Below are 22,543 nucleotides of genomic sequence, written 5' to 3' on the forward strand. Positions count from 1 at the left end.
TTGGCACACAGTAGGGGCTCTGCTGGCACCACCTGTCCCTGCTCCTGGGCTCAAGATTTAAGTTCTTTGTTGTAACTGTGCCTCTGGGAAGGTACAGTCTACTCAAGATCAGAGCAATAAAGGGCTAGGGGTAGAGCTCAGGGGTAGAGCGCTTGCCTGCTCTAAGGGCTGAGTTTGGTTCCCAGCAGTGTGCAAGGAAGTAAAGATCTGAGTTTTTAAATATGCTTCAGGAACCCTGCAACAAATCCCAGGGGCCATGTAACACTTTTCCTAGTTACATAAAAATGCATATTCATTGTGGAAAGGATTAAAGAAAAGTCTTGTCAGATGGGAGAAACAGAGGTACGCTCGCTCGCTCACCACCATCTTGGACCAGCCAGAGTTCTGAATTTCCCCTCCCAGAACTTTCAACTACAGGTTTGCCTTGGGCTCTGCTTCCCCAGAGCCAGCCTCAGATCATGGTTCCAGGAGGTGACTTCTCTTGGGGACCCAGCAGAGGGACCCTGGCTTTCTACTAAAAAAACTGTATTTCCAGGTTAAGGACTTTTTTAAAAAAAAAAAAGATTTATTTATTTTATGTATATGAGTACACTATAGCTGTACAGATGGTTGTGAGCCTTCATGCGGTTGTTGGGGATTGAATTTTTAGGACCTCTGCTCCCTCTGGTCTGCCCCGCTCACTTAGTCTCTGTTCACTCAGGCCCAGAGATTTATTTTTTATTATTATAAATAGGTACACCATAGCTGTCTTCAGACAAACCAGAAGAGGGCGTCAGATCTCATTACAGATGGTTGTGAACTGGGGTTTGAACTCTGGACCTTTGGAAGAGCAGTCAGTGTTCTTAACCACTGAGCCATCTCACCAGCCCCCAGGTTAAGGATCTTAAAGAGAGCCCCCCTCCCATCCCCTGACCAAACATCAGCTCTTGCAGTCCCTAGGTGTCGGTCTTGGGTCAGCAGAGATTTCTGAGGTCCAGGGATTGTTCCCTAAAGGCCATCACAGGGTCCGGGGGACCCTGGGAATGGAAGGATGGTACCCTGGGACTGCCGGGAGCTTTGCTTCCTGCAATCCTGCAGCACTGGTCCTCTGATGAGAATGTGGAAACCTCTGTATGCCGTGTTTCATGAATGAGGCACAGGGATGCTAAGAGAAAAGGGGGTACAGTGACCCATCTCAGTTACCTCTTGACATAGACGCTAGGGCAGAGGAGACTCCCCTGAAATACTGAGCTCGTTCACTAGGAACAGGCTCATTCTTTGCCTCGCTGCTTCAGCGTGCTGTGTGACCTCGGGTGAATTCTGCCTTCTCTGGTCCTCAGCCTTCTAGATCTTCCTTCTAGAAGGGGATGCATTGGAGTGCCTTAGTGACTGGCTGTGGTCCGAGTAGTCCCAGCAATGGCTGCCTCCTGACAGAAGAGCTAATGGATATGGTAATTGTTTAGTCCATGAGGCTGGGTGCCAACAGTCACGGTCCAGTTCTGGAGTCCTAGGGAATTCCTGGAGAGCTGCTGGTCTTCAGTCTACACTGAGATCCCAGAGAAGTCAATTCTAAGAATGGTGAGAGAATGCCTCAGTGGCAGGATAGATGAGCTTGCCAGTGAGAGTGGGGACAAGCAGGCAAGAGCGTTCCTCGACCAATGTCCTTTTAGGAGGGCTGATCCCAGAGGTGTGGTCCAGTGTCTTAGTCAGGGTTTCTATTGCTGCACAAAACGTCATGACCAAACAACCAAGTTGGGGAGGAAAGGGTTAATTCAGCTTACACTTCCATGTTGCTGTTCATCACCAAAGGAAGTCAGGACAGGAACTCACATAGGACAGGAACCTGGAGGCAGGAGCTGATGCAGAGGCCATGGAGGGATATTTCTTACTAGCTTGCATCCTTTGGCTTGCTCAGCTTGCTTGTTTATAGAACCCAGGGATGGCTCCACCCACAATGGGATTGCCCCACCACAACGGGATGGCCACACCCACAATGAATTGGCTCCACCCACAATGGGCCCTCCTCCCCTGAGGAGTATGAGGTTGAGGCTAGCTGATCAGTAATTGAGAAAACACCTTACAGCTGGATCTCACAGAGGCATTTCCTCAAGGGAGGCTCCTTTCTCTGTGACAACTCCAGCTTGTGTCAAGCTGACACAAAACCAGCCAGTGCAAGCAGATTTAGGGTGAATCGTCCCACCTCAAGTTGATTCAGTCAGGGAAACCCCTTGCAAGCTCGCCCAGCTACTTGAATGTAATTGGTTCCAGATGCAATCAGGTTGATGATGCTCAAGATTAGCCAGGTCTGATAGCTCGGTGCTCAAGATTAGCTGTAGCTGGGTCTGACAGCTGTTTCCCTCTGGCTCCTCAGATGGAAGTGCAGTGTTCAGGGGCTGCTTCCGCCGACCCAACAACCTCTCCCTGGCCTTGCCCATGTCAGCTGCCATGCCAAACATGTCTGTGGACAAGTGTGTAGACCTCTGCACAGAGAAGGTAAGCTGGGGCTGTTCATGGCCCTCAGGATTCGGGGGAGCAGGGTGGCTCACTCACAGATCGCGACCTGTGATGAGGCCATAGTATGTCATGGGGCATAGACCTATGACATAGTAGTGTGTCAGTTCGTGGATTCAAGGCAGTGGAGCCGCAGAGCAGGAGGAGTTGCCTGCTTGTGTCTAACGGTGAGGGTGTATGAGGTGAGGATAGCTGAGGCAGGATACTAAACTCGCCTGGTTAAGCGACATCATCAGTGGTAGCCCAGGGTGGCCCAGTGGGACCCCGCTGTGTGCCACCTTTCTCTCTGAAACTCCTGTAGAATATCTTAGAAAGAAGCAAGATCTGCGGGGATAGATCTCACTAGGTGCGAAGTATGATTTTCTCTCAAGTCTTCCTGTGCCCAGTGGGAAAGCTGGGCTATGTCTGCAGAGATAACGTGGCTCCTCAGAGGGCAAAGGAAACATCCTAAGGCAGCTCTGGTATGCCCACATGCACATCTCTGGCTTTTTGGTTTTAAAGGCACAGATTTGAGCCAGCAAGATGGCTCAGTGGGTAAGGAGGCTTGCCACCAGGTCTGAAGACCCAAGTTTGATTCCCAAGACCCACATGATAGGAGAAAACTGGTTTCTGCAAATTGTCCTCTGGCCTCTATGTGTGCAGTGTGGCATGCCTGTGGATGCTGGGTCAGTTGATAATATACAGCACAGGTCTTGACAGAGCTTCCCAGAACGTGCACTGTGTGGCATTGTCACGGGAAGGACAGAGCCATGATGGACAGAGACTTGCCCCTCTTGGCTCTCACAGGGGGAAAGTGCCAGCCCAGTCTGACACTCTATACCATGGCCCTAAATGAATCCGTTTTGCTGGAGAAGATGGCATTGACTGAAGGCTCACTCTCTCACAGGGGATAGGGACTGGGGAGAATTTACCAACACTGGCCACTTTGTATCGCTGGGGTTGGGCTCCAGCAAAACCTATGGACACCTGGATTCCAGGACACTCATGGGTCTTACTGAGCCAGCAAGGCTCTGCACATCCTCTGATTCCTTTACACCAGCTCTAGGCGACTTCTAACCCCCAGCTTGGTACTAAGGCTGTGTGAGGTGTTGCTATGGTGATCGCTGAGGGAAAGCAAAGGGTCCAGATGTTCAATCCCCACACAGTACTTTTTCTGCAATCTTTTTTTGACCTCACCATGGAGCCAGCAGATGGGGAGGGTGGGGACACTCTGTGGGTCTCCCTTTGCCACCTGGAAATGTGCTATGCGGGCGCTTGCTTCTCCATTGCCCTTCCTGGTTATGAATGCCAAGTCTCTCCTGAAGTCTTACTTCAGGTAAGGGAACAGATAAGCAAGCAACACAGAACCAGGATGGAGTAAAGCAGCCAGCGCTGGGTGGGTAAGGCCCGGGGAGGAGGTGGTTTTGGCTGCACTGGGACTGGGTGACTCTTCCTCTGCTCCCCTGGCCAGGAGTTCCCCCTGGCAGCCCTCGCTGGCACTGCCTGCCACTGTGGTTTTCCCACCACACGGTTCCCTCTTCACGACCGGGAGGATGAGCAACTGTGTGCCCAGAAGTGCAGTGCGGAGGAGTTCGAGAGCTGTGGGACCCCCAGCTACTTCATCGTGTACCAGACACAGGTCCAAGGTAAGGTGGGCCAGCTCGACTGACCCTCCTTCCCAGATGTGCCATGGCCAGTCAGTCCCTAAGCCAGCAGTGAGAAGCGAGTGGATGAGAGGGCCGAGGGATGGGCTGAACTTGCCTGGCCTGAGGGCTCCTGGGTGTGAGACAGAAGGGAGGTGCCTGAAGGAAGGTTTTAAGAAGCCCAGCAGAGCAGCATCTGTCCCTCAGTCCCTCACCACTGAGACGACTGTTTGCTGATAGCAGAAGCAGAGATGTTGGGTTGAGAGGGAGCACAGGGTCTCCTCTTCTCCAGCACAGACCCATCATGTGATCCTGGATAGCTCCTATCCCCTGTCCAGGCCTTAGTTCCTCCATGTGGGAAATGAAGCTGTGGATGTTTGGTTGGCCTTCAAGGTCCTTTTTGGCTTCAGAGTTCTGTCGATGTTCCTGAAGCAGCAGCTACTGCTGCTGCTGCTTCCTCCTCTTCTCCCTCCTCCTCCTCCTTTCCTCTGTCTGTCTCTCTGTCCTCTTCCCGTCTCTGTCTCCCTTCCCATCTCTGCCCCTTTGCCAGGGGAGCCCACACTGTTTATCCCTCTACTGCCTGAGGGGATGCCAGGATGACGGCAGTGGCTGGGGTGGTGAGGATGAGGCAGTGGTGATGAGGATAGAGGGGATTGGGAGGTGATGGTTGCAATTGTGTTTATTCGTTCAGTCAACGGGACGCAAGCCGAGATATATCTGGGAGGAGGGGATCTCAGTTGAGGGACATCCCCATCAGATTGCATGTAGACATGGGTGTGGGGTGCTATCTTTATTAATGACTGAGTGGGAGGCTCTAGCCCACTGAGGGTGGTGCCACCCACCCTTGGGCAAATGATCTTGGGTTGTATAGGAAAGCAAGCTGAGCAAGCCAGGAAACAGTTTCCTCCACAGTTCTGGCCTCTGCTCCTGCTTGAGTGCCCACCCTCACCTCCCTCGTCGTTGGCTGGAACTGGGATGTGTGGGCCAAAGAGGTGGTTCCTTTGGTTGGTGTTTTATCACAGCAGCAGAGAAGAAAACTGGGACGGTGGTGATGATGGTGGTGGTGGTGATTATGGTGGTGATGGTCTCCATGTGTCATTTATTAAGCACCTACTACATAATAAACCCTGGTTCTCCTGGTGGGAACCATACCATTAACAAGCAGTGTGCCTGATGCTCTTTACCAGGCTTAACCCATCTAACCCTCTAGTGGCATGATGGTATGCATGCTGTGATGATCAGTTTACAAATGGGTGACTAAACACAGAGAGGTTGATCAGTATGGCCAGAGCCACACAGCAAAATAGGGCCGAGTTGGGATCCAGGACTTTACTTCTTGCTGCAGCTTCTCAGCAGGATTTTGGACCCTCCACTCTGAGTGGTGTGTTCACTTCTGTTCCCTGCAGAGAGGAGACTGCAGTCCAAGGAGGTAGAGACACCCAGTTGTAAGTCAGGCAGAGTGAGGCAGTCGAGACTGTTGGTTCCACAGCATAGAAAACATGACACTGAGATGTTGCAAAGTAAAAAGAGATATTTGTACAGCTAGGCCAAACTTTAGAGTCTCCTCGACACCATAGTGCCTCTCCTCTTCCCGCTGTGACCGTGTCTCCAGGGCACACAGTGCTGACCCCTGTGTGTCGCCCCCTTCCCTCCCCCAGACAACCGCTGTATGGACAGACGGTTCCTCCCAGCCAAGTCTAAGAAGCTCATCGCTCTAGCCAGCTTCCCGGGCGCCGGCAACACATGGGCTCGCCACCTCATTGAGCTGGCCACCGGCTTCTACACCGGCAGCTACTACTTCGATGGCTCTCTGTACAACAAAGGTGAGGGGCGGGTGGAGTGAGGGAAATGGGTGCCATGTAGCATGCCTGGCCTCATCCGTCGTGCCTCATGTTGTCCTCTTCCCTCTTCTGACACAAACACACGCGCGAGCACTGCACACACACACATACACGCTCACATACACACTCTCACACACACTCACACAAATACTCACACTCATACACACTTACACTCATTCACACTCACACACACATACATTCACACACTTATACTCACACACACATAACACACTCTCACACACACCATGTGTCTCCTGTCTTGGTACCTCCCCTGAGCTTGCAGACTAACAGATACCCTTTAAGCACCTAATATGTGCTGGGCACCCCAGACACTGACGCACCATCAGCTCTATGCTATCGATAGAGGTATAATAGCTGTTTCCTTTGGGGCATTATTGAGCACCATTTACCAGGCATCTCACCTACAGCATTTGCTGCATGCCATGCGTTATTTGGATGCTCCTCACAGACATTCACCAGGCACCGTTACATCGGAAATGTGCTTCCCATGGGTGGTCTTCAAGATGCATTTATGGAACACGGACTTGTGTGGCAGGAATCTCAGCCACCCCCAGATACCATGTTGGGCTAGCGGTGACAGGTGCTGCCCTCTCCCAGCCCTAAAAAGTGGGGCAGAATAAGGGAAAATAACTGACCCCAAAGTCACAGTTTTTCTAGTGTCTGATTAGAGAGTGTGCCCAACTGTTTCCTAGTTCACCCTCACCCCCTTTTTACTCTTGGGCTTCTTACTGGGGAGCTAGAAATCAGGCTGGCCCTGGACAGGAAACACTCTCCTTGGTACGGGTTTTACATCTATGTGTGGACAACCCTTGTTTGTGGCTGTGGCAGTGTTTAGGGGAGGGACGCTTCTTGCCTGTGTGATCTTGGGCACACTACTGTACTTCTCTGGTCCTGTGATCATGTGCCTACTAAGGCTAACAGCATGTGCCTCGTGAGACTGATGCAGAAGTAGATGGGTTGGTGCATGGGACAAGTTCAGCACGTGGGAAATGGGCCCTCTGTTATGGCTCAGCTAAGGAGAAGATGGTCAGCAACTGTTCTCGGGACAGAAAGCAGGTGGGAGGCAGAGACCGAAGGGGAGTGGTGGGAGGGGAACAGGGTAGCTTGGGAGGTTGAAGCCAGCAGGGGTGTAGGGACAGGACAGTGGTGTAGGAGCTGGGCAGGGGTGTAGGGGCCGGGCAGGGGTATAGGAACAGGACAGGGGTCTAAGGGTCTGCAGGGGTGTAGGGGCAGGGATGTAGGAGCCAGCAGGGGTATAGGAGCAGGACAATGGTGTAGGGGCAGGGAAGGGGTGTAGGAGCCGGGCAGAGGTGTTAAGAGCTGGGCAGGGGTGTAGAGGCAGGCTTCCTAGTTTGCTTTCACTTTCTGTAATAGACACAGAGCAAAATCAGCTCAGGCAGGAAAGGGGCAGAGCTGATGCAGAGGCCATGGAGGGATGCTGCTTACTGGCTTGCTCCCCATGACTTGCTCAGCCTGCTTTCTTATAGAACCCAGGACCACCAGCCCGACCACACCCACAATGGGCAGGGGTGGGGCGGGAGCGGGGGCCCTCCCATATTAATCATTAATCAAGACAATACCCTACAGACCAAGTTGACAAAGGGAATCTGAGTTGAGGTTCCTTCTCCATGAGCGTCTCTAGTTTGTGTCACGTTTATGAAAACTAACCACGGGGCCTGTGCCTCCGGATCCCAGCTCCCTGTAATTTAGTTTGGATTTCTCATTTAATCAGCACTTACTAGGTGTGAGGTAGTGCCTACTATGTGTAAGGCTCCTATCAGGATTTGAACCCAAACCCTCAGCAGAACTGGAGCTGTGCTGTCGTTTTGAGCTGGTGGCTGGGAATGGGTCAGGCATTATGGGTAGGCTCATCTTCACGGCCCTGGCTACACAGGTTCCGCCCTCAGAGAAGGGACCCCTGGGATCACAGAGGCCAGGGACTAAAGGGTTTTCACCTCCTGTGTCAAGTTCAATGAACCCTGCTTTTCAGACACATTGAGAGGATTCTGAGGTTTGGCTCTCCCTCAGTGGCTTGAAAGAGGGGAGGTGAAGCAGCCACCCGGACGCCCAGTGCTGGCCCTCCTCCCAGCTCCCCTCCTGGCTTCGGAGAGTGATGGAGCCTTGCAGATGGGGTCTGGGCTCAGGTTCTCCCCCACCTTAGCCTCTTTATTTAGAACAGGAGAAGTCAGAGCACCAAACACAGGTTTCCCAAAAAACACAACCAGATAATAACAGGCAGGGAACTCGGACACACCTAACCTGTCATGTTGGAGCTATGAGGAGAGAGACAAGGGAAAACAGAATATTTTTCTGCAGCTCTGAGGCCAGGGCTTGGAGCATTTGTCCAGCAGCTCTTTGGTGAGGGTCACATGCTCCCCAGATAAGTAGATAACTGATTCAGAAAAGTGATATTTCAAATTTCCATGTCTGTGTAGTGGAACTGATGGGTCTATTAGAAAACAGGGGTGTGTTATCCGGGGGTGGTGGCGCATGCCTTTAATCCTAGCACTTGGGGAAGCAGAGACAGGCAGATTTCTGAGTTCAAGGCCAACCTGGTCTACAAAGTGAGTTCCAGGACAGCCAGAGCTATACAGAGAAACCCTGTCTCAAAAAAAAAAAAAAAAAAAAACCCAAAAAACAAACAAACAAACAAAGCCAGCTGTGGTGGCACATGCCTTTAATCCCAGCACTCCAGAGGCAGGTGGATTTCTGAGTTCGAGGCCAGCCTGGTCTACAAAGTGAGTTCCAGGACAGCCAGGGCTATACAGAGAAACCTGTCTCAAAAAAAAAAAAAAAAGAAAAAAAGAAAAAGAAAGAAAGAAAACAGGGATGTGGCGGGGCGGGGGCTCTGGTGAGGAAATTCAACAACATTCCTCAGAGAAGCCCAGCATATTGTCCCTCCTCAGGGACATAAAATTCCTCGGGCAAATGTTCTTTTGCCTGCCAAACGACACCACTCCCGTCTACTGAACATTTAGACTCTGGAGTAGGTATTTCTCCACCAGCGTGGTTTATTTTCAATCCCCACAGTGTCGTGCTAGGTTGACACCATGATGGTGTCCACGACACAGCATCTTAGGTCTCCCTGACACAGGGAAGTGACTTTCCATACTGTCACCATTGGTGACATCATGAATGCCTTCCTTCGGGTGCTGGAAAGTTTCCTTTACCGTTTTGTTGGTTTTGGATTCTGGAGATTGGAGTCCCACACTATAACCAGGATGGCTTGGACCTCAGGACCATCTCCAGCATGGGCATATCAGATGTGAGACCTGTCTGCAGGTGCTCAGAATACACACAGGAAGGAAAGAAGGGAGGGCTAAGTGAAGAAGATGGTGAGGAAGCCTGAGGTGGTGCACAAGTGTGTGTGTGTGTGTGTGTGTGTGTGTGTGTGTGTGTACTTCTTACCCCACCCCCACCTCCCCAGCTTCTAACTTCTCGGGTTGGGCACAGGGTTCAAAGGTGAGCGGGACCACTGGAGAAGCGGGCGGACCATCTGCATCAAGACCCATGAAAGCGGCCAGAAGGAGATCGAGGCCTTCGACGCAGCCATTCTGCTCATCCGCAACCCCTATAAGGCCCTCATGGCTGAGTTCAACCGCAAATATGGAGGCCACATAGGCTTTGCCGCCCACGCCCACTGGAAAGGCAAAGGTGACAGGAGGGAGGGTCGGGGACAGCGTGGGGTGCGGGTAATCAGCAAGGCGCTCTTAAGAGAGCTGTGCAAAGCAGCAGTTCTGAGCAGCAGCAGAGGCACCTGAGCGCCACACCCAAAGCCCAGTAGCTAAGGATTCTGACTTTCTGGACTTGGGGAGGGGATAAAATTGTGGGGTGCAAAAGCCTGGGTAGTTCACCCTCTTCCCAGCAGCTACTGTTCTTGCTACAGTGACAGAGGCACTGCTAGTCGAACCCAGATGGCATGGATTGCCACGAGGCACTGCTAATCGAACTCAGCTGGCATGGATTATTACCACGTTTGTGGGTCCTCTCCTGAGTATGGCACGGCCTGTGTCTAGCCCCAGCCTATGTGGTTGTGTGAGCCTACGGCTGTGTGACCAGTTATCACTGTAGTGAGCCTGCTGCATGCATTCAGAGAGACCAGTGATCCACTGATGTCACAGCAAGCAGGGCCCCATGCTAGGTGAAGAGGCAGGCTTGTGCCAATGAGCAGACAGGGGCTAGAACACGGAATTCAAACCCATCTGGGTCTGAGCTAAGAACCCTGGTTCTCTCTTTACTAACGAGGAAACAGGTGAAGACTACTAAGGTCACAGGATAGACAGCAGTCAAGCTAGCCAGCGCTCATCTTCCCAGGCTTCCTCGGGACTGAGAGAAGGGGAGGAGCGGTTATCAACTGGTCTGAGCAACCCCTCTCTCTGTCAAACCCTCAAGGAACTAGGAAGAAACTGTTCCTGTAGCAGGGTATATAGGGCTTGGTACGCACCCCAGGTCTGCGGAGCTAAGATCCCAACCCAGGCACTGATGGATACCCCCACATCAGCCTCCACGTCCCCAAGTGTATACTTTCCCAACAGCCACCTTGCTAGCCTCTGCTTCCTTATTTAAGACCCCTGAACCCCTAGACCAACACCAAGTCAGGGAGTTGAGCCAACTCAAAACCAACAGAGGATCCACATTCATCTCATACTAGGGCTACATTAGCCCCAGAAACCCCTCTCAGGTCAAGAGCGCTCTCCCCAGAAAACAGGGCCCCCATTCTCCACCCCACCCACCCATTCCTCTCCTTGACACCCTAGGCACCAGAACAACAGGGGGGCTCATTAGCAATGTAAATCACCAGGCTCCACTCCAGACTACACATATGTGCACACACTCGCGCATGAGCGTGCACGCACACACACACACATTTCACTGCCTGAAACCCTTACTGCTCATATGTGGCTGGGGACCAGTTGCAGCAGTGTCACCTGGGAAACTTGAGGGTCTGTGTCCAACCAGATTTCTCAGGGACTCCAATGCTCTCACAGGTTTTGAAACCTGCCTTGGCTCACCCTGACCTGGGAGAAGCAGAGGCTATGTAGCCACCGAGTGTGTCTAGTCCCTGTGGTTCTGTCCTCTCCTGATCAGAGCCAAGAGATAGCCTCCCCACCCCCCATGACTTTCGTTCTATAACGTTAATTTTACAGCCCCTCTGGAGCAGGACGGAGGCAAAATTTTATGTGATATGATTACACAAGGTGAATTGTCCTGGATCTGTTTAATGAAACAGATCCTGTGTTTAATGACTCCGTGGGGAACTGGCACCAAGAAACCATTAATCAGGGCCTGGTTCCTCCTGACAACAAGAAGCTGGAGCGAAGACCGCAAGGCTGTGCACTGACAGGCGCACCCTGCGGCTCCTCAGGGTACCTTTGTTTCCAGACTTGGGGGTGCTGATCAATTATTACCAGGAGCCCTGAGCTAGCAGAGGGCTTTTTGTTTCTGTTCTCCTTTGCAATGGAGTCCTTTAGGAGCTTTGAGAGGTGGGGGTTGGGGGATGGAATAGTGTGGGCATGCATCTGGTACGGGACAGTTCAGGGACCTGCTATGCTTTTGTGGGGGACTCAGGCCAGCAGGAAGGCACATGTGTGGAGTCTCAGGAAAAGCTGGGAGCTGCCATCAGCAGGGATTGTCATAAGCAGCAGTTACTCTTCTGCACCTGGTACTTCCTCGGGATCTTTGCAAAGCTTATCATCCTAAGATATCAAGGCTACCTGTTTGCAAATCAGTACATGGAAACCCAAAGAGAGCAAATAGCATCAACAAGATCACCCAGTGCAGGTGGAGAAGAGCAGGGTCTCCAGCCCTGGGCACCTGGCTGCAGAGTCATCTATAGACAGCCCACCTAGAACAAGAGCTGCAGGCGATAGGATCAGACACTCATCTTGACACACCAGGCAAATGTCTTCAAGAGGGTCACATATGGCCTCATCTGAAGTCTAGACCTGTGGGGTGCTAGATGACCTCACCTAGGGTTCTTCTGGGATGGTAGTAGCTGTCCTGAGTCACCAAGGATACCAGGAGGTGACTCAGAACTAGGGACAGGCTGACAGAGAGGGAAGGAGCCCCTGTGTATGCTTAAAGTTTTCCTAATCTCCCAGATACATCTGGTCCTAACCCATTATAACAGTACGGGCCCAATTAGTCAGCTGCCTTGTGAATAATCTATTTGAAGAATAAAAAATAACCTGTCGTCAGCATAAATATTTCTCAGGCAGCCGCGGGATTCCAGGAGGGGACTGGGGGAGGGGGGCGTCTAAGGACAGCTCCGATGTGTTCTGTCAGGAACAGCAGCCCTTCATCACGGTGCAATTTAGCTGTTGGAAATTTCAATTTAGTTCAGCAGCGACTTCCCCCCCCAGCTCCTGCTGGGTATCAGGCTGTGGGAAGGAGCCAGGGATAAGGCTGGTCGTGGCAGGAGAGAATCAGGGCCAGAGTGTAAGACAAGGTGAACTGGATGGTGTTTCCCTGCTGTGGGACCAGTTCACTTTACCTGTCTGGGCCTCAGTTTCCCTCCTGGTGATGAACATACGGTAGTTTCCAATGGGGTGGTTGGTAAGGCTCTGTTGCCTAGCAAGGGGATAGGATTGAGGAGGCTTGTCAGGTCCCCAAACCAAGCTGGAGAGACTCACCGGTCTCTTATGCGCTGCTCCCTCTAGAGGGACTGAGGAGAACTGCACCCTCTGCCATTTAAGCCCCCAGTGTGCTGCCTCTTGGAATTCTCCAGCTCTCTGCTGCGTTGGGGCTGTTGCCCACCTTTGGCTGCCTCCCGGCTTCTCTCCCACCTGAGCCTCAGCAGCTCTCCCTGAGATCTGCTCTACAACTACCCCTAAGTTCATGCCATGTAACCTATCTAAGGCACCCTCCCAGTCAGGTGACCTTTCTATCACATAGCAAGATGGCTGATGAGCATCCCCCAAGAAGAGACAGTCCATGACAGTTTGAGTAGAGAGACCACAACAAGAAACTTCACAACAATCCTAACCCCACCCCCGGGGGCTCAGGCTGCGGTGGAGACAGATGGGTAAGCAGGGTGACCACACAGTAATGGCTTGCCCTGTGATCAGGAGGAAGAATGAGGCCTGCGAAGCCCAAAGGAAGCCTGTGTGACACCCCCCCCCCCCCACACACACACACCAAGCTCAATCAGTGAGGACAACAGCCATGAGTATTGAACAACTGCAGGGCTCAGGCCAGTGTGAACTCGGCCACGCTCTGTTTACAGCCCACCATTCCCTGTGAGCAGGCAGACCTTGCTTACAATACCTTGGAAGGAAAAGTCCCACTTGGTGCAGATTCTGCTCTGCCTCTCATTCTGAGTGATCTTAAAAGCCCCTTGTTTATTCTATGCCTCAGTTTCCCATTCTGTTAAATGATGGCAATGTAGTGATAGATACCTGTGGAGACTGAGTAGAGTTAATTCCAGCCTGCATCCATATAGTGAAAATACAATCACAAGCCAGCAATACACCTTTATAATTAATATACTAATGGAAATCCGAGACCTATGGTATGAATAAGTTACATAAATTATACATACCACAAACCTATTTTATAAGGCTAGGCGTGGTGGCACATGCCTTTAATCCCAGCACTGAGGAGTCAAGGCAGGGGGATCTCTTGAGTTTGAGGCCAGCCTGGTCTACAGAGCGAGTTCTAAGCTAGCCAGGGCTACACAGAGAAATCCTGTCCTGAAAACAAACAAAATCTATTTTATGTTTTATAAAATTTTCATAGTATAGTTTGGGAATATGTTGGAAGTACTTAGATACAGCCTAATCTTTTAATCAGAATAGAGTCTTTGATGTGGTGCCTTCCTTTCTCTCTCTTCCTTCCTTCCTTCCTTTCTTTCTTTCAGTTTATGAAATCATCTAGTTTATCCTTTGAGGAAGGCTCTGTAACTTTGAATTTAGTTATTCCATTTAAAAGTCTTTTACAATACTATGTGTAATTCATTAACTAATAGTCCAAATTGAATAAACAAATGTAAATGTTTGTTCCACAAAAAGTCTTTTTTTTTTTTTTTTTTTTTTTGGTTTTTCGAGACAGGGTTTCTCTGTGTAGCCCTGGCTGTCCTGGCACTCACTTTGTAGACCAGGCTGGCCTCGAACTCAGAAATCCGCCTGCCTCTGCCTCCCGAGTGCTGGGATTAAAGGCGTGCGCCACCACACCCGGCCCACAAAAAGTCTTATAACCATTATTGAATTTAGCAGGAACATTCCAGATAGACACAACTCTCTAAACCATTTTTAAATGACTAAAGCAATGACTGACTATTCAAAATACAAAGGCTTTGTTCAATTGGGGAACATTTAATCCCAGGTTTAAATGTCCATTTAGTCAAAGGATAAACAAAGGGTTTGTTGTTGTTGTTTTAAGTGTTTTTTTTTTATTGTAAAAATTACTAAGAACAAATTGATACTTTAAAAAGTATACAGAATTAAGCATCAATTTTATCTCAGGGTATTTATTGAATTGACCTTAAGTTTTATAGCTTCAATAGTATTTTAACCTCGTTATAACCATATCCATTTTTTAAACAATCCTTTTGTGACATATTTTGATCTTATGATTATTACAAAATTTAGAAAACAATTTTAATGAGGTAATTTTAAAAGGAAGTTCAGGAGGCTGTAATGTAAACCATAGGACATATGGAATCTTCACTATCCAATAGTTATAAATCCAGGTAAAGGACACTGACTACATTTAAATGAAATATTTGTTAGAGATTTAAGCCACTCTGACAAGTACCTTGAAGTGTTTTGCTTTTGAGTAAGTTTTGGTTTTGGTTGTCACTAATGGAAAAAGCATTTCCTTTTATTGGTCTTTTCCAGGCATCAAAAGTATAAGATGTCCAGAGTACAACAGAAGCTTAGCATTCATGACTTTATGACTCTTTTTAATTAAAAAGAGTCTAATAATTCCATTAAATATCTAATTACAGTGTAGCACATTAAGAAGATCTGTAAATTCTAAAATCTCTATGCCAACCCCAAAGTAAGTTTTTAAAATGACAATTCAAAAAATACATATTTAGGGTTTTCTCCCACATTGGCCTTGCCAAGATACAGATCTTGAACACCCCCCCTCCCTTTTCGTTCCTTTGCTTTTAAAGAGACAGTGGTGCTCAAAGCTATTCCTGATATGCTGGCATGCATATAAACACTCACATATAAACAAGACATACTGAAAGCACAGACATGAGCTAGCTTTTTAATCTCTGGGATAAAGAGCTGTGTCTGGGACAGGATGGGATGGGGTGTGGAGGGGAGGGTTGGGGGAGGGCAGCAACTGTCACTAGGAAAAATGTAAGGAGAGATTATGTCATAGTTACTTCATAGCCTACGGTGATAAGGACCAAGGAGGTAACATCTTCATCAGAATCATATCCTGTTATTAAAGTTATTCATGTTGTTTAAATGTTTAAATTTGAAGACATGCTAATTGTCCCAAAGAAAGATATAGGACCGGGGGCTGGAGAGTTGGCTCAGTGGTTAAGAATATTGACTGCTCTTCCAAAGGACCTGAGTTCAAATCCCAGCAACCACATGGTGGCTCACAACCATCTGTAATGAGATCTGATGCCTTCTTCTGGTGTGTCTGAAGACAGCTACATATATCTACATATAATAAAAAAATAAATCTTTTTTTAAAAAAAGATATCGAACCATTGAAAGAGCCATTAAAAGAATAAGAAATAAGAAATAAGAATAAGAAAGAGATTTAGTTAATGTGGTCACACTGGGTAGGGGGACAATGAGATCTGGCAAACCCCTCAGATTTGTTTTTTAGGGACCTGAAATAGAACGTGAGAGGGGTGAGCAGTCTGTTCTCTCTCTCTGTCTGGGCTTCAGACTTGCCTATAAGGTGTTACAATGTTGCCAGAACTCTCTGAAATCTCTCTCAGGGAGACACTTTCCCCTCCAGCTGGCAACCCTCCCCTCTCTCAGCATGAGCGTCCTGGGGGAGCGCCTATATCCTTAGGGTCCTCTGCTTCACTGTCTATTAGTCACATATCTCTTGAGAATATCTTCATTTCCACCAGACTGGTCACTCCAGGGATCAAGTTTTATGATGACGATGCTCTAGAAAAGCCATGTGTTACTACAAATGACCCAGAGGCAGAGCTGGGTGGGTCTGAGAAATGTCTATGTTTGTGTCAGGGCCACTCATGACATCTAGAGTTTCTTGTTAGACCCATGGAAGCAAAGGAACACAGGACCTCACAGGAAAACAGACAGGAAAACTCTTGAAGATGGGTCTCAGCTTAAGTCCCCAGGAGTGCTGGAGAGAGGGGGCCAGAGACATTTGGTTATTGTTAATAGCCTGAGGAGTCCCCCCAAGTTCAGGCCAAGCTGACATTTTGGGCTTTGAGGCTGAAAGGAAGACCCTAAACCATAAGCATGAGAGTTAAGTGAAAACAGACTACTCAAAAGGCTCAACCAGGGAAAGGAAGGCAGGCTGGCTGTTTTGGAGTTTGCCTTGGTTTTGACATAAACCCCTCTAGAAAGGTGGTGGTGGTGGTGGTGGTGGTGGTGGTGGTGGTGGTGGCTTTTGGTTTGGGGATTTATTTGGGGGGTTGGGTTTGTTTGGCTTGGGGTGGTATTTGTTTTTTTGTGGGGGGTTGTTTTTTGTTTGTTTGTTGGGTTTTTTTGTGGTTTTGTTTTGGTTTTGGTTTTTTGGGTTGGTTGGTGTGGGGGCTTGTTTGTTTGCATTTACTTTGACGCACGTGACTCTAAGAGCTCCTTACTATTCTGAGTTACCAATTTGATCACGTTTTTTGGGAGAGTGTTTTATGTTTTAGTTAAAGCGGCTGCTGATCTGTTTTTAAAGACGTTTATTGCCTAGGACTTTTGTTAAGCGCAAAACCTACACCTGGAGGAGGAAAGTGACTTGGTCATCTTTAGTCTCCCCCCACGCCCCCCCCCCACACACAAACACTTGTTAGTCAGCAATTATCAGTCACCAAACCTTAGGGCCGGTGAGAGGACCAGATGGCCATTTGTCTGCAGGCACTTCCTCCTTTCTGGAGGCCTGGTTCCGCCCCCGCCCCCTCCCCCACACCCACCCCCTCTCCCTCTGTTTTCTCTTGAAAAAATCACATGTCTATTTTAACTAGGGAGTGTGTGTTTTGGGTCAGTTTTATCCCACTGGGTCTGTGGTTATCCTACATGTTTACACAAACATGAAGGTGGTGAACAAACCTTCGTTTGTATCTTTCCCAAAGAGCCAACATCCTAGCACTCGGGAGGCAGAGACAGGCTGTTCTCTGAGTTTGAAGCCAGATGTCTACAGAGAAAGTTTCAGGGCAGCCAGGGCTACATAGAGAAACTCTGTCTCAAATCAAAAACAAAAAAACACCCTAACAAAAAGAATGGAGCATGTTTGTTGAGTTTCCCCCACTGACTCCACCACACTTTGGGGTGGGGTGGGGTGGGGTGGGGTAAGAGGGAACAGTTGCCTCTTGTCTCCAAGGGCTGTAACATCAGATGATCATAAAACTCCTAAACTAAAGGTCACAGGAGAAGTAGCAGAATAATAGAAGCAGAATTAACCCTTTAAGGAGGAGTTGGGAAACAAAGGCCAAAAATTAACAAACCAAAACATTTCAAAGACAAGGAGAACCAAGACAAAACACAAACCAAAATCCCCTCAGAGTTTCACAGGCAAATGAAATATACGGAAAAACAAGGTAAACAGCCGAATCTAAAATGTCTTTAGAGTTCTGAGCACAAACAAGCCAAATCAAAGGTTAGACCAAAACCTTTCCAACAAGCTTTCAAACAAGCGCTCAGAGCAGATACTTTAAAACAAATACTTTGAAAGCAGACAAAGAGAGATACTTTCTGTATCTCTTTTTGTATCACAAAGCTTGATCTGTAACCAGCTCAGAACAGACAAATAGGCTGTCCACAAAACCAGGGGAGGTCAGGAGCAGGAGACTGAACTCAGCAACCAACCACCCGGCTGAGGAAACAAAACCAGATGGCCAAGGCTCAGTGGATCCAGGCGATTCCTCTGGTGGAAACGTGGGTCGTTTGTAGGAACCTAACATGCCACCATATCCGATGACATAAAAACCATCGCTCTCATCTTAAAGGGAATGTGAGCGAGCTTATTCTGAAGCCAGTTAGTGACCGTGGCCCAGAAACGCGGATATAGGTTACTCCAGATTCTGTGTTCCAACTGGGAAGCAGGTTCGTGAGGTGTTTGTAGTTTGACAAGACAAAGTCATGAACCCAGGCAGTTTAAAAGAGGCGGATACCACAAGCCAGGGAAAGCCTTTCTATAAGACCAAGGTGCTGACGAATGACATTCTTAGCCTTGGGGCTGGTAGAAGCTAGCTGTCTTGTTTGTTTTAAAGATTTACTTATTTTTATGTATATGAGTACACTGTAGCTGTACAGATGGTTGTGAGCCTTCATATGGTTGTTGGGAATTGTATTTAGAACCTCTGCTCCCTCTGGTCAGCCCTGCTCGCTCAGTTTCTGCTCACTCTGGCCCAAAGATTTATTTATTATTATAGTCTACTATATTTATCTATTATTATAGTCTACTGTAGCTGTCTTCAGATGCACCAGAAGAGGGCGTCAGATCTCATTACGGGTGGTTGTGAGTCACCATGTGGTTGCTGGCATTGGGACCTACAGAAGAGCAGTCTGTGCTCTTACCCGCTGAGTCACCTCGCCAACCCCTGTCTTGTCTGTTAATAGATTCCAAAAAGTTTCTACTAGTCAGGGGGTGTTAGTTCCAACAGACAGATATGCAAGAGCGAGCTGTGCAGCCAGTCTTTGCTACAGTGTGGGTTCTGTTTCCTTCCACCCTTCTCCCCTCTTTCCTTCCACCCTTTCAACCCCTAACACTAGAGAGAAGAAGAAAAAAAGACAAGAGGGGACAGAAAAAAGGAATATTATGGTTAGACTAGTTCCTGCCGATTACGTGTGTCAAGTTTCTTAGGGCCCCTAGATCTTTGCCATTAGAATCCAAATTTTTCTTCTTTCTCCTTTTTATTTTTCCTTTCCCCTTTTTATTTTTTTCTTTCTCCTTTTTATTTATTTTTATGTATTTTTTTTCTTTCTCTTATGTACAACTATTCAACAAACCACAACCAACAACCCTTCCCACTCAAAGCCCTAGCATTTATCTACCCTCTGAAAAGTCCCCGGAATCCCCAGTGTCACACAATTGCAGAACCCATCTGCAGCTGGCAAAATGATCTGCCTGCTAGGGCATGAGGCAAATCATAAGACAGCTGCTGTGGACAGTCTGAAGCAGCCCCTACCCGCACCTGGGATTAAAGCAAAAGCAAATTCTTACATTCCTAAAGAAACCAAAATTGTCACTACCTAGGTGTTCCAGAGGTCTAGGCCTAGCCCAAGGTAAGCGAATTAGTCCCTGGATCTGCAACATTCCAACCTCCCCCACAGAACTACAGTCTCTGCCCATACAGCTTCTCCTTGAGGTCCAAATCCAGAGCTTCCAGCAATCTTGGCAAGGGAGCGCTCTCTGCTCCCAGCCCTTCCTGTATAATCCTGCATCTCTGTGCCTCCACAGTTTGGTGATATCTGTTTACAGGCTGTGATTCTGTGTATAGGGCTGTGCCTGTAGTAAACCAGGCACCAGCCAGGGGTGTGTTACCCAAAAAAGCACACGTGGGTTTCAGGACTCCCGAAGGTTTGTCATCTGCCCATCTATCTAGTGGCGGGCTGACGCTCTGCTCTCTCCGCAGAGTGGCCCGAGTTCGTGAGGAACTATGCCCCGTGGTGGGCCACACACACGCTGGACTGGCTCAAGTTTGGCAAGACCGTCCTGGTGGTGCACTTCGAGGACCTGAAGCAGGACTTGTTTACGCAGCTGGGCCGCATGGTCAGCCTGCTGGGCGTGGCAGTCAGGGAGGATCGGCTGCTGTGCGTGGAGAGCCAGAAGGACGGCAACTTCAAGCGCTCGGGGCTGCGCAAGCTGGAATATGACCCTTATACAGCCGAGATGCGCAGGACCATTGCTGCCTACATCCGAATGGTGGACACGGCGCTGCGCAGCCGCAACCTCACTGGGGTGCCTGATGCCTATGGCCCAAGATGATGGGCAGCCAGGGAGGGACCCAGCATCCGGTGCCCCTTGGCTTCAAAGAGCTGGCTTCCCTCTGGCACAAAGACAGCCCCCGGCTTCTGCCTGCCTTCAGAAAGGCCCCTCTGAGGCCTCAGGAGGAGATATCTAGACACCTTTCCCTGGAGAGTAGGCTGCCTGGTTTGGGGTATCCCAGACCCTGCCATTGGTGGTGGGAGAAGGGAGAGGCTATCTGGCAGAGGTTGGGAGGGTCTGGCTGTGGCAGCTGATGGACATTTTGCAAGCAATGATCCTCTTCTGACTGTGTGGGCCCTTGCCTCTTCCCCTGAGCAGGCACCAGCTTTCTGATCTCTCTCAGGCCACCTCTGTGTGACAGACGGCTGGCTAGGACCTGTCTCCGTGGCCTTGGGCGTCTGACTTCTGAGGACCATGGAGACTGGTGCTCTGGCATTACAGTGGGAACTGCATCCAGGCTAAAGCACATAAGAGGCCCAAGCCGGGTGTTGTCCCCTCTCCAGGACAGCGACCCTGTCTTGTCTGCTTGTGCTGTCGTGTCCTGGGAGTGGGGGTGACATTGGGGTTCTTGATCCTTCTTCCAAAGTCCCTTAGGTACCAAAAAAAACCAACCCAACAGGTTGGCCATGTGCCACATACGGAAGCCCGAGGACCCAACATTGCAGGGTGGGGCCTGAACTGGCTATCTTACACTGCCCGGACTGATCCCTTAACCAGGGAGTCCTTTACTACCCCAGGGCAGGGAATAAAAGTGCTCCAACTCAGAGGGAGCCACACCCAAAACAGTCCCCTACCCTCTAAGCCATCAGCCTCCCTTCCCTTGCTTGTAACCCTACAGGGCCAGCCCCCACTGGGGACTCCTCAGAGTCCCCACTAAGAATGGCTCTTCATTCCCATTATGCCGCTGCTCTTTCTCGACGACGCTGAGACACCAAAGGATTTCTGACTCGAGTCACTGATCACGTTTTAGGAAGCATGCATCCAAGATCCCTGTCTCCCACACCTTGGATCCCTCTGGCTTCCCCTCCGGCCCTTCACCGTTCCCATTACATAAACGCAAAAGCCATAGTCACAGCCCCTCGCTCTTCTGTTCGGAGCAGCCCCTCCCCCACCCCCACCCCCGCAGCCTTGGGGGGGGGGGGGCAGATGAACACTCATTCCCACCTAGCCAAGGAACCCTGGAGAAGATTCGTGAAGAGAGAGATATATTTTTTTAAGAGGAATATGACCAAGACATTCTGCCCCTTGGACACTGGCCACACAAAAAGGAGAACTGGCTTCCCTTTCCCAACGCCCTCATCTGGAGGGTTTGGACCACCCCAGGGCTCAGCCAAGGGGGCTCTGAATGTATTTTGTACGGTGTTTCCCCACCCCAGACTAATTTCTAGTTCACTTTTCACTGGGCAGTAGAGGGCCTGGCCTCCCCTCCTGCTTGGAGGTCAACGCTCTCTGAGAGACTCTGGGTCCAGAACATGGGCCAGTTCTTTGCAAGTGGCCTCCTCTGGTCACGAACTTTCTGTTCAAAGATTCCTCAGGTCAACACTATCATTAAAAGAGAGTTTTGTTGCTAACTGGCTGCCCAGTTGTGTGTGGCATATTCACACACGGGGTGTTTCCTCCAGCGTGTATGTGTGTGTGTGTGTGTGTGTGTGTGTGTGAATGAGAGAGGAGAGGGAAGGCCGAAGGTGTGAAAGTCTCTGGATTTATCATGCACAGATGTGGATGAGAGTGTCTGTGGGAGAGAGATGCCCAGGGACCCCGCCGTTCCCCATCTCCATCAACAAACCCCCACCTGGCTTCTGTCACCAACCTGACTGGGCCTTCTGTGGGGAAGGCTGTGACCAGAGACTTACCCAGTCAGAGGGAGGGGGAGCTTTTAATGTTGTCTTGTAGGCAGTGAGGGAGTGGGGCTGCTGAGATGGGTGGAGAAAAAGCAGGGAGGGGCTTCTCCCCACCCAGAGTCCTGGGCCACCAATGCAGGAGGAGCAGGAAGAAGGACTTCAGTGTCAATCCCTGGGGGAGGGGACGCTGTCATGGAAGCCATGCTGGGTGACTGAGCTCATCTGGGCCCGGGCCAAATAAGGTGTCAGTGTTAAACCAAGTCTGACCTGTCAGAGGCCCCCCTCCATCCTAGACCCTTGAACTTGGGCTGACCAATCCTAGATTCTTGCTTTGAACCTAAGACCCATCTATGTCTCTAAGGCTACCTTCACCCACCTGTTCCCACTGAAGGAAGCCATGTGACATCAAGCTGGCCTAGATTCTTGGCTCAGGACCATAAGCCAGGCATCTACCTCCCACTCCTTTCTGATGTCACAAGTCCATAGCCAGGGGTGAGGCTGGGCTGAAAGCGCCTGTCACAACAACCAATGCCTGCCCTTCCTGTGGCCATCTGGAATCAAGTCTTTATATTTCAGACTTGGGAGGAATGAAAGTAGCTTTTTTTTTTTTTAAACTCACACATACTTCCCGAGCATGAATTAC

General features: G+C 49.7%; 1 protein-coding gene across 5 annotated transcripts in view; it reads left to right on the forward strand.

The window, feature by feature from the left end:
* Positions 1–21,617, forward strand: part of Wscd2 (WSC domain sialate O sulfotransferase 2) — an 88,479-nt gene extending 66,862 nt beyond the window's left edge. For all 5 annotated transcript variants that reach the window (XM_021163700.3, XM_029478113.2, XM_029478112.2 and 2 more), the window contains exons 5-9: positions 2,351–2,472; positions 3,941–4,115; positions 5,771–5,935; positions 9,428–9,628; positions 19,707–21,617. In XM_021163700.3, the coding sequence (XP_021019359.1) occupies positions 2,351–2,472; positions 3,941–4,115; positions 5,771–5,935; positions 9,428–9,628; positions 19,707–20,059 (1,016 nt within the window). In that variant the 3' untranslated portion in view covers positions 20,060–21,617. The remainder of the gene's footprint in view (positions 1–2,350; positions 2,473–3,940; positions 4,116–5,770; positions 5,936–9,427; positions 9,629–19,706) is intronic.
* Positions 21,618–22,543: the final 926 nt, after the last annotated feature.

The sequence above is a fragment of the Mus caroli genome, unplaced genomic scaffold (genome assembly GCF_978045245.1).
Source record: "Mus caroli unplaced genomic scaffold, Mus_caroli_1 scaffold_4, whole genome shotgun sequence".
Taxonomy (NCBI): Eukaryota; Metazoa; Chordata; class Mammalia; order Rodentia; family Muridae; genus Mus; species Mus caroli.